The following is a 12,476-nucleotide window of genomic DNA, read 5'->3' on the forward strand; positions in this document are numbered from 1 at the left end:
AAGAAAATGGGTAAGGAAAGTCCTTAAAATGGAATAGAGTAATAAAATATATAATAACACACATGAAGATGGAAAATGCACAGATACATAATCTGGATTGTGCAAATTATTCTGCTGCCTTTAAGTTTCTTGGCTGGCTTCTAAGAGACCTTGGATTATGAAAACAGCTATATTAAACCAACATATATATTTTAAAATTATCTTGACTTAAAAATTTAAGTCAAAAGATATGTTACGCCGGGCGGTGGTGGCTCACGCCTTTAATCCCAGCACTCGGGAGGCAGAAGCAGGCGGATCTCTGTGAGTTCGAGACCAGCCTGGTCTACAAGAGCTAGTTCCAGGACAGGCTCCAAAACCACAGAGAAACCCTGTCTCGAAAAACCAAAAAAAAAAAAAAAAAAAAAAAAAAAACCAACAAAAAAAAAACCCCAAAAGATATGTTACTTTGGGGGAGAGGTTATGTGTTTGCTTCCACAGGAAATGACAGGATGTGGATTCACTCTGGGTAAGAAAAATCAGGTTTAATTGCCATATCCCCTGAAATACCTCTTGAAGCAAAATTAAAAGAAACTCATAGAGAGAAATTTGGGTTCAACCTGAAGGTCAGAAAAGTAAAACCTGTAGCCACTGGCTCTTACCTTGACATCATTCTTAAATGGCGATCCTGCTTCCGAGAATCTCAGAATGAGATAAAACATGAGAGCTGTCTTCCCCAATTTTATAATCGTCTCTCAGACTCGGTCAAAATCATTCATCAATGAGATTAAAGGCATATACCACCCTGTTCTTATGGTAAACTAGTGTAGCTACTGGCACTAATGGTGTGTGTTACCACTTCCTGGTCTGTAAGGCTGATCAGTGGGATTGTTTTACTCTCTGAACTTCAGGCAAGCTTTCTTTATTAAAATACAAATGAAATGCTACTACATTACCTCTTTTTGTCTAAAATTAAAAAGGCAATAACTAATATAAGAAAAACTATATATGATAAGTATAATATCTATATACAATACATACAGGCAATAAATATATCAACAATAGCTAGTACACATGCATTTGACAAATTTAGAGAAATTACTCCATATCTATTCTATTTTGGTGAGTTTAAAAATCGTATACCCGATTTACCTTCTATCATAACTTGAGTTCTGCATCAGGTAAAAAGGAAAACTGTAACTATCAAGTCTTCAATGCCCTCAGAGACCCAAGAATATTGACTGAGTAAGCAGGGAGTGTAAGCAAACAACTTTCAAAACCTGTGAGTAATGACAGAAACAGCTAGCTGCCTGGACGGTCACCCAAACATCCTCTGCAACACTGGGCCATCTCTCTCCATGGCCTACAGGCCTAGCATATCTAACAGATCTTTCTGTGAAGCAGGACATTTTGAAGGACTGTCCCTCCTTGACTTGGCAATATTTGGCAGTCACTTTCTTCAGTGTTCTACTTGTCTGATTTGACAGCATAATGTGCATAATATGAGTCGTCAAGACAAAGCCATTTTCTTGCCCACAAAGAATGTAAATTCCATGTGTAATTTCTTTGATGCCCATTAACTTCCCTGAAGTAGATTGGTGCTGCCAGGAGCAGACATGTCTCATTGTCATAAAAAGAAGCTCATAGATTATTAAATCATCCTTAAATGCCATATTCTCTAGAATTATATAAATGAGCTATATAAAATCAATCTTTTTTGACCTTGAAAACATACTTAATATGACTACAAGTTTGATTATTACGTGATTAACTACTGACCAGTATTTCCTTCTTATTCTAAACAGTTAGTAATAACAATTTTCAAGGACTAGAAATTTGCATCACATTGTCAAATGAAATGAATAGCTACAATGCGTTGAGAACAAGATTAGAAATGTATTTGCAGTATGTTTTAACAAAATTAATCTCAAATTTGTATTAATATACAAAATTTGTGTACAATATACAAAAGTCCAAACCAATGTAAAACATCTAAAAGTAATAGTTGTTTTTTTAAGTAAATTCAATAATCTACCTTTTTATCTTATCATATCTTTTTCTTGTAGAGTAGATTCAATAATCCACTTATTCTTATCATACCTAGATCCTCCCTTTTTTCTTTTCAAGATAAGATTCATATCTATATCACCCTTTTTTCATTTCAAAACAAGAACCTTGAATCTAATATCCTTTTTTTAGGTTTGACAATAATACTAAGACAATAATACTAAGATTTCTATGGATCCCCCAGAATTTCAGCACCCCAACTAGCAAAAAGTATTCTAGAGACATACTCCCACATTCCCAAAAATAAATTATGAATGTTTGTTATCATTTAAAGGGGTTCGATACAACTTGTTATGGAGAATTGTCAGGAATAAAGTTAAACAAAGGAGATTAGATTGAGGAATCTTTTTCTCAAAATAAAAAAAGGGAAAAGAGAAATGATAGGATGAAAGGTAGATTATAGAATCTCCTTTAATCCAAAATACTACTATCAATCTCACATATTTTACATTAGTATGGACTTTGGTTTATTGATACAAATTTTGTTATACTGTATGTATATTTATAATCTGGTTTATGGTATTATGTTTATGAATTTCAATTAAAAACTAATATATAACTAAGAAATGTGGATTAATAATCGTCTATAATAGAAAATTTATAGTCATGCCAGGCAGGTTTTCAAGGACATAGATATATTTCAGATAGATAGTCAGTCTTCAAACATATCAAAGACATACAGAATATGACATATGACATTTAACAAGTTTTCAAAACTTTTCTCAATAGTAAGAAATAGTCTTCTTCTGGCACCAATTTGATGTGGGAGTGTCATATATCAATCTGTTGATTTCATTGGTTAAGCAATAAAGAAACTGCTTGGCCCTCATAGGTTAAAACATAGGTGGGTGGAGTAAGCAGAACAGAAGGCTGGGAGAAAGATGCTGAGTCAGGGAGTCGCCATGATTCTCCCACTCCAGGCAGATGCAGGTTAAGATCATTCTTGGTAAGCCAGCTCGTGGGCTACATACATTATAAGAAATGGGCTAGTCCAGGTGCGAGAGTTAGCCGAGAAAAGGCTAGATATAATGGGCCAAGCGGTGTTTAAAAGAATATAGTTTCCGTGTAATTATTTTGGGTAAAGCTAGCTGTGCGGGTGGCCGGGTGCCTGGGACGCAGCCCCGCCGCTCCTATTACAACAGAGTGGCGCCCAGACGTGATGGGCTAAATCCACTTAAAAACCTGAGAGAGCTTAATTTTAATCAGAGAAAAAAAAACAGAGTTTAACACAGCTTTTGGCTGTTAGTTGGTGGCATGCTGTAGAGAGATTTCCTGATTCGGCATCAGCAGCAGAAAAAAACGCTGCGTCACTTTAAAGCGCGGCTTCCTGGGGCTGTACTGCCAGCGTGAACTCTGGCTTTAAAGCATTTTAATGGATTTTATGGGACTGGATGTTTGTGTTCCCGCTTGGGATTGGAAGGAGAGTGCTCTGAGACCGTGCTAATGGCTCAGCGCTCCCCGCCTGCACCTGGGCAGAATCAGGCTTAGGCAGGCGGAAGAGCATGGCAGAAGAGGCGTGTTTTCACACTGCACAGTGCTCTGCATGTCAGATTTGGTTGTAACTTGGATAAAAAGAGTTTCTGTGCTGCACGCTCAGTCTCAGAATTAAACGGCTGAGTGCAGCTCCAATGTGGACTTGCTGTGTGCCTGGAACTGTGCTCAGCTCAGGGGCACCAAATGGATCTGAGGCAGGAGTGGCTGCTCCATGCTGAACTGTGCTGACCTCCGGCAGGAACTGCCGTAATTACCATAATAACAGCCGCAGTTAAGGTTGCGATTGGGCAAAAAACAGGCCGTAATGTATTACCCCTATGTGGTGCAACTTAAGTTTTTAAGAACTGCTTAACATTTTAAGAAATGCTCCTGGATAGTAAAAAAATGTTACAGATTCACAATAAAACAGATTCAGACATAAAAGACCACACTGTTGGATGAATGTACGTAGGCTTGAGAGAGAGAAGAAAAAGAATATAGAGAATAAAGTTGATGGTTTAAAAAAAAAGGTAAAGTCTTTAAAGAGACAGAGTACAGATAGTTAAGAGATTAAAAGAAATAAAGAAAAATAAGTCACATAAAAATGGAAAATTCACAGAGAGTCTGGATTATGTACATTGTGTTTTCTTTAAAATTTTTGACTGTGAAGGGGCTAAGTACAGAGACACATTTCATTACATGGGCTGCCAAGCTAAACCAGAATGGATATAAGGGTATTATGATTTCAAAATTTGGGTCTAAGGATATGATGCTTTGGAGCAGGTCTTCTTTTGTTTTCACAGAGGACCAGACCCTGTGGATTTCTTCTATTCCAATGTGGTATGATAGACCTCGCCCTCCTGAAGGGTTGCTGTGAACATCTTCAGAAAATTGCTTCGCTCAACTGCCAACTGAGATGAAACTAGCACACAGGTTATACCATGAAAGACCTAATTCAGCAGGAAGCAGTTTGGAGAGAAAAAACTGCGCCCATGTTCCCAAAATATTGTTTATAAATGTTCTTTTACATATAAAGGGGGAAATGATATAGGTATGAATAATTTGCATTGGTATGGATTTTAAGGTCAATTTTTTGTATTATGTATTTCTGATATTAAGGCATTATGATTGTGTAGTTCATTTAAAATGTAATGTATAATTAGAAAATATTGGTTGTTAATGGATAATCATCAATAATAGTAAAGCTTTTAGTCGTGTTAGTTAGATTTTCTAGATATATAGAGATACATTTCAGTTAGATAGACATTCTTCATATCTTTCAAAGACTGTAGAATATGGCTTTTTTTTTTTTTTTTTTGGTTTTTCGAGACAGGGTTTCTCTGTAGCTTTGGAGCCTGTCCTGGAACTCACAGAGATCCGCCTGCCTCTGCCTCCCGAGTGCTGGGATTAAAGGCATGCGCCACCACCGCCCGGCTTAGAATATGGCATTTTAAATGTTTTAATAACTTAGGGTTTTTTATGACAATGAGACATGTCTGCTCCTGGCGGCACCAATCTACTTCGAGAGGAAGATGGGCATCGAAGAGGATCCTTATGGAGTTGGATAGCCATTTGGGCAAGAAACTGCTCTTACCTGGACTGTTGCATAAAATGGACACAGAGAACCTGCAGAGAGAGGACTGCTGAACTTGCCTAAAGGTGAAATGGTCTTTTGGGGTTCCTGACTCATGAAAGAGTCTGTGAGACATTCTGCAGGACACAGCAGAAAGTGACTGAACTGTCTTTGGAATTTCCTACTTGATGAAAATGTCTGCTGGATACTATGGGCCTGAAGGCTGAAGATGGATGCCCCAAAGGTATAAAAGAACTTTGGGTGACTGTCCAGGCAACGAGATGTCTTTGTCATTTATAGAGTTTGAAGTTTCTTAGTTCTTGTTTACTTAGGTAATATTATATCCTTCTGGAGTCTTTGATGGAGTTGAAGAATGGATAGGTAGTTATAGTTTTCCATTGTTCTGATAAAAGATAAAATAGATACAAATATTGTAACTGTGATTCTTGCTTAATAACTGTTTTGCTATATGTAATTTTACTATGTTAAAGTTAAAAGCCTTTCTTTTTGTTTAAACAGAAAAAGGGGAAGTGATGTGGGAGTGTCATATATCAATCTGTTGATTTCATTGGTTAAGCAATAAAGAAACTGCTTGGCCCTCATAGGTTAAAACATAGGTGGGTGGAGTAAACAGAACAGAAGGCTGGGAGAAAGATGCTGAGTCAGGGAGTCGCCATGATTCTCCCACTCCAGGCAGATGCAGGTTAAGATCATTCCTGGTAAGCCAGCTCGAGGGCTACATACATTATAAGAAATGGGCTAGTCCAGGTGCGAGAGTTAGCCGAGAAAAGGCTAGATATAATGGGCCAAGCGGTGTTTAAAAGAATACAGTTTCCGTGTAATTATTTTGGGTAAAGCTAGCTGTGCGGGCGGCCGGGTGCCTGGGACGCAGCCCCGCCGCTCCTATTACAGAACCAATTAATATAGCGAAAATGATGGGCACTGAAGAAATTCCATACAGAGTTTGTTTCTTATGGCAAAAGCTAACCATGTGAAAAAGAAACTACCCTTGCCTCAATTGCTGATGGTTACTTTCCAAACTGAACTAGCAGGATACAAGAAAGGCGACTGATGAAGTTTGACAAGATTAGGTTGCACTGTCCTTCAAAATTTCCTGCTTCACAGGAACGTCTGTAAGATATGCTAGGCTTTTAGGGCAGATTTGGATGCCCCAGCATTACAGTGGAAATTTGGGTGACTGTCCAGGCAGTCTGATGTCCCTCTCATTGGGTAACATTATACCCTCTGGGTTCTTTGATGGAGTTGAGGACTAAATAGTTTTAATTGGACATTTCCAATTAAATAGAAAGTAAATTAGATACAAAACTTTAGACTTACCAAGATAGATAATTAAATATTTTCTCTAATTTTGTCAGATGCCAGTGGAATGGATATTGTTACGATAATTTTTACTTATTAACTGTTTTGTGGTATATAGTATTATATTAGGGTTAAAATCTTCATTTTTAATTAAACAAACAAGGGGAATGCTGTGGAACAATTCTTTCCTAAAGTATGAATATGTATTACTTTCATTGGTTAATAAAAAGCTAAAAGGCCAGTAGCTGGGAAGAAATTTAGGTGAGAAAGCCAGACTGAGAGAGATGCTTGTTGTAAATGGTGTTTTCAGGTATAAATGTGTCTAACTTTTAAGTTGTGATAATAGAACATCTATACTTACCTCTAATTCCTCATTGTGACGAGGAGCAGCCAGACTTCTGGGCTGTACATCATTGCCTGTGGGGGCACGTGCTGCCACTGGGGCAGGGGTCTTCTTCACGCTCACTTTCTTCCATCACAATTTTGTCAGTTTGAGTGTTAAGGGCATTGTAAGTGTTCTCCCCATCAGAGCAAACCGATGGACTCTCATGATGAACTGGAATGCCTTCTCCAAATATTTTTGGATAATTCTCAGTTAGGAAACTGACCAGAGAAATCTGTGACAAAACGAGGCAAACACAGAGATCTCTGACCTTTTGCATGGTTGTAAATCTCATTTTAACCTTGAGGCTAAAAGTTGGTACCTCAAAATTCTGAGAAAAAGCCACCTTCTATAAAATAGAGGGGAGTTTTCTGTTAGAAAAATGAAAATATTTTATGACCAGATGTTAAAATGTGACCATCATAGTGCAATACCATATGGGGATGATTTCCCGTGTTCCCACTGTGATGAGTAGTATACATTGTTAACTTGTCTAAAATCCTTCCACTTGTGACAGACATGGCTGAGCATGTTTGTAAGGATGCTTCCAGAAAGGCACAGTTAAGGAGGAAGACTACCCTTGAATGAGGGCATCATGTGTTGAACGTTCGATTGGGTGTCTAAAAATGAAGGGCAGATTTCATGGGTCTCTTGTTTGTTCAGTGCAGATGCAATACTAACAGCTTGACATGCAGGTTTACTACATTGGGAGGTATTTGGAGGAAGGCCTATTTGGTTGATATTGAATAATTGTGGAACTGCAATGACAAGCTGTTTGGATCCTAACTTTCTTTTCCATTCATTGATGCTATACAATATGAGGAAAAGATGTTCTGAGTCAAATGTTGTAGATTAATATTTTATGATGAGTTACATTTGTTTAGATTATGGAATATTTGTTTAGTAATGTAAAGATGTGTTACATTCCTTTATATTGCATTTTTAAACTGTGAGGCTGTGCTACTTCCCCTGTTTAAAACACGTGATTGATCTACTAAAGAACTGAACATCCAACAGTGAGGAAGAAGGGTTGGGAGAATGGCAGTCAAGGAAAATAAATAGAAGGAGAAATACGAGAGGAGCAATATCTAGGAACAAGTAAGGGAAGAGAACTCTAAGTACCAGCTACCCAGCTACCCAGCAAGCCAGGGAGTAAGAAGCAAAAAAAGGTATATATGACAAAGTTTAAAGCCCAGAGGCTAAAGGAGAAATGGATAATTTAAGTTAAGGAAAGTTAACCAGAAACAAGCATGGCACTCACAAGAAAGAATAGGACTTCATGTGGAATTATTTGGAAGCCGGGTGGCAAGTCCCTCAAAGCTCAAAGAACAAAAAGCAAAAGAGCGAAGAGTAAAAGTAACCAATATCAATGAGGCCTTTCTTTAATGTATTTATTACAGGCCAAAGAGCAATCAATAGTGAATCAGAAACTCAAATACCAAGAGTCAAAATAACCATTTGATCTTTATATTGAATAAATCCTGCTATTTTATTATAGTATTTGAAAGATGCCTACAATAGAAAAGTGTACTCAAGAATTTCTCTAAGCCAACCAAAATTAGCAACAAAAGGCTGAGGATATATTTAATCACACTAACCAGATATTAGAACAACTGTATCTGAGAAAAGCAATCCACATTACCTTTGTTTACTTGGGAAACCACCTTGAAAACAAAGAAAAGCCGGGCGATGGTGGCGCATGCCTTTAATCCCAGCACTTGGGAGGCGGAGGCAGGCAGATCTCTGTGAGTTCAAGACCAGCCTGGTCTACAGAGCTAGTTCCAGGACAGGCTCCAAAGCCACAGAGAAACCCTGTCTCGAAAAACCAAAAAAAAAAAAAAAAAGAAAACAAAGAAAAATTCCCACACCCCTCAGTGATGGCATCAAGGATTTAGCCTTGATTTCTGAACTCAGCACCATATTTTTTTTTTATCATTTCAGAACACTAGCACTTAGTGGATTAGTCTAACAATATTCTAAATCACAATTGACAAAGGACTGAGATATTCATACCCATTTAAATTCTCCTGACTCAAGATACACAAATGATTCTTCCCACAGAAGAATGAAAATCAAGGGTGCATTTGTTTAAAAAACAAAACAACATCAAAACAAAAATGAACAAATGAACAAAACCCAGACTCCCAGGATATTCCTGTATTCTTGCCTCATTGTGAAGACTTGTTTTCCATAGGCAAAAAATGTTTGTCTTGTTACCTTTCTGGAGACATCTAGCAGTTCCGAGTTGCTGGAACCAGGCAGGCATAGAATACTCAGAGCGATGCAAACAGCTAAATTTGATGATGTCATATGGTTGAGTTCAGAGTTTTGCTCAATTTTGTACAATATCCCAAAAAGTGTTTTCAAAAGAAAGACATTCGGTTGGGGTATTTGCTCTAAAAGACTGAACACGGAGATAAGTTATTTTAAAACAATAAATTGTACTCATAAAATTATAAATATGAAGAAAGGGAACAGAGTAATAATCTGTATCTTATTCATGATTTTCTGAGAATCAAATGAAAAGCGGAATGTGTCCTATAAATATTGCTTGGAATATCTCCCCAAAGTCAGAAATAAATAGAGAAATTTAATTAATAAATATACAATACATATACACATAATGATGAGTTTTTTTAAATACGGGCCACTGTGACTCCCCAAATCATACTTCTCTTTTCAAAATCTCTTCTGTGATTGTGAACAATTGAAACCATTTGTTCTCAGTCAATATATTTAGTAAATGATTCTGTGCTGTAAAATCTAATGTGTCTGAGCAAACATGACTTCTACTGTGTTAGTGTTGTTCCAGCCATCAGTGAACCATTACCTCTGTGCTGCAGCTACTTTCTTCTCTTCACACTCTTGGTCAGGGACACCGAGCCATTCATCATAAAGTCCAGACGTCAGCACACTGCCTGGTATATTTTGAAGAAATTCCTTACAGACAAAGAGGAAAAATGTGGAAAATAAAAAAATCACAGAAATTACTCAAAATACTTTCAACTGTAAAAGTCCATTTAGTTTCAACTTTGTTCATAGTTCCCAGCCTGCCCTAGTTAGAGACTTGTCTGACGTGAAGACCCTCTGAGTTTTGAGCAGATTTTGAGTAGAGAAAACTAGCACACACTAAAGAAATCAGTATCTCATCTCAAATCCCATTTTTAAATGACAAAATACACAGTATGTTCATTTCTTCACAATCAAGGGCTTTATGCTTCTAATCCTAATGGCTCTGAAAACGTGATCTAATTGCAGGGACCCATGTGCTCATGAGGAAGGACTGAGTGAGCATAGACTTCCTTTCATGTGCTGTGTGTCCTGAGAGAAAATGCTTCTAATACCATCCTGTAAGTGGTGGTGGAAATGGAATGTGTGTCTTTGTATAGTGACTGTCAAGAGAATGTCACAAACTGGGCATGTGACCGTGAGAATACATGGGAAGCACAGTGCCATGCTCCTGCAATCTCTGCACTCAGGAGAGGAAAACGGAAACCTCAGGTTAGACGGCAATGCAACAACCTGCATAATTCCTTGTTAGCTAAAACTGAATGGTGCCTTGATGTTAGTCATTGAAAAATTAAGATTTCAAACCACCTTGACAGTTTCCGGTCACTGCTGTTTGTACTGGTCATATGGATTTAACTTTCAAGAAATGTACCAAGCTACTTTTATTATTACACATTAGGAATTATTCCGTTATCAGTTATCTAAAACTATCAAGTATTTTTAGAGCTGTCCCATGTACCACGTGTGGACTGAAGTAATTGAGATAGGCTAGTGAGGAAACTGGACCAGTTACCCTCTCTTTTATCATTAGTACATAACAGATACACAAAGTCCACCATGACAGTTTGCATTGTTCACCGTGCTCTTACAAGCGGGTCTCCGTGCTTAGAAACAGAAAACGCCGTAGCTGGTGCAGACAGTCTGGGAGGAGACAGCATCATCTCTGCCTGATGTCACTGAACATGCACCCTTTTCAGAGCATGCTTATCCTCTGAGGATTCCTGAGCCGAAGTGCACGAAGGGAAATTGCTGTTGAGCTACTGCGCATACATGACTCATTGTCAATTCCTACGTGGTGCTGACAGCATATTTAGTAGCAGGGTGGGCTAATTATTTAGGATGTGAAATGGTAGTATAAAGGAAAATTTAGAGTTTTAATATATGTGTTCCTGTATCATCAAATCTATTTCAGTTGTGTACCTCACAGAGGCAATACCTGACTACTTTATATACCTAAACTGTGTTATTTTGCCTGCTTTAAGCCATTTCTGAACTGTTGATATTCACTGTGTGGCCAGACCATAATAAGGGTCATAGAAATACTATAGAACGGGGATGATTAATGTTATATATATATATATATATATATATATATATATATATATATATATATACACACACACACACATATATGTGTGTATATATATAATATACATATAATATTTTGGATCTGTTAATAAGCATGCGTATGAATTGTTTTGCTATTGTAATGTTTCTCTTTCAAAAAATTACATAATTTTGTTTTTATCTTGTTCATTCTATCATTCATTTTTGCATGCATCAATGCAAGTTTCAGAAATCAAACATACCTGACTAGGCCTGGAACAAGGTGACTCTCATGGGCTTCTATAAAATGACACTAAATACACTATTATTATTTTGAAACAAGTGTCCCTTGAGGGAGACAGAGGCATCAAATTAAAGATGTTTAGCTACATTACTGTCCACTGTAACTGGTTTATGCTGGATCCTGAGGTTGTGACCATCAGAGCGACCTTTTGCCCACCAGATTTCTATCATTTGTGTCTACCGTCCTTCAAGACTAAACACAATGAAGGCAACTACTCACACAGATTCAGAGGATTCTTGAGTGCAGCAGACGCAAGGACTCTCCCTACCTTTAAGATAGATGCCACCACAGGGACACTTTCGTTGTTCAAGTTCACTTCTGTCCCAGAATCCAGTCTTTCTTTTAGGGCTCGGAATGCCCTTATATCACCTGATGTTCTGAAGATGCCTTCAGTGATTGGCCCTTTTTCACTAATAAAGGATAGGATGTCCTGAGAGGAAGAAAGGGAAGCACCTGTCACTCTATCCGCAGCACAGAGCATGAATTCCTTCTTCTTGAGAACCAGGCCAATGGTGTGCACAGGTGCAGTGCACGACCTGGCATGAGTGGAGAGGACTTGAACTGGATTTGGTGCTTCTATCATCTGTGGTACCCAACCCACCTTAATGTTAAGGCATTATTTATTTACTTATATCAGATTTTCCACAACGGAAAAGTGATTTCTGCAACTTATCCAATACACAGTTCCTGGTGAATAGCACCCTCTTACCTTCCTAATCTTAAGCCAATGATTTGATGCGCACTTGTTTCTCCACTTGAGGAAAGACTCGAAGTATTTTGGAGAAGTATTTGGTATTTTGGAGAAGCAGGATTTTGTCCTTAGGACAGCCAGAGAAGGACCATGTGAGACCTACCAGAATTGCTGTGGGCAGATTGCCATCCTCACAAATGGCAGACAGATCATTTCCAAAGAGTTTTCCTGTCTTAGCAACGGGCAGGGCTGTGCACAATTGGTCCTGGTGAATCACAGAGCCCCTGTGGAACCACCGAGATATGAAAGGCCGTCTTTTCGTAGCTCTTGGCTCCTCTGTATCTAAAGAGGAGAT

The 12,476-nt window shown here is 38.0% G+C and overlaps 1 protein-coding gene across 1 annotated transcript in view; it reads right to left on the reverse strand.

The window, feature by feature from the left end:
• Positions 1–463: 463 nt before the first annotated feature.
• The window catches only part of LOC142836409 (rho GTPase-activating protein 20-like), a 29,410-nt gene continuing 17,397 nt past the window's right edge, over positions 464–12,476 (reverse strand). The window contains exons 3-7 of the mRNA XM_075950672.1: positions 12,285–12,463; positions 11,699–11,860; positions 9,622–9,731; positions 9,009–9,195; positions 464–7,026 (exon numbers count right to left, since the gene is read on the reverse strand). Of these exons, the coding sequence (XP_075806787.1) occupies positions 6,820–7,026; positions 9,009–9,195; positions 9,622–9,731; positions 11,699–11,860; positions 12,285–12,463 (845 nt within the window). The 3' untranslated portion in view covers positions 464–6,819. The remainder of the gene's footprint in view (positions 7,027–9,008; positions 9,196–9,621; positions 9,732–11,698; positions 11,861–12,284; positions 12,464–12,476) is intronic.

The sequence above is a fragment of the Microtus pennsylvanicus genome, chromosome 16 (assembly GCF_037038515.1).
Source record: "Microtus pennsylvanicus isolate mMicPen1 chromosome 16, mMicPen1.hap1, whole genome shotgun sequence".
Lineage (NCBI taxonomy): Eukaryota > Metazoa > Chordata > Mammalia > Rodentia > Cricetidae > Microtus > Microtus pennsylvanicus.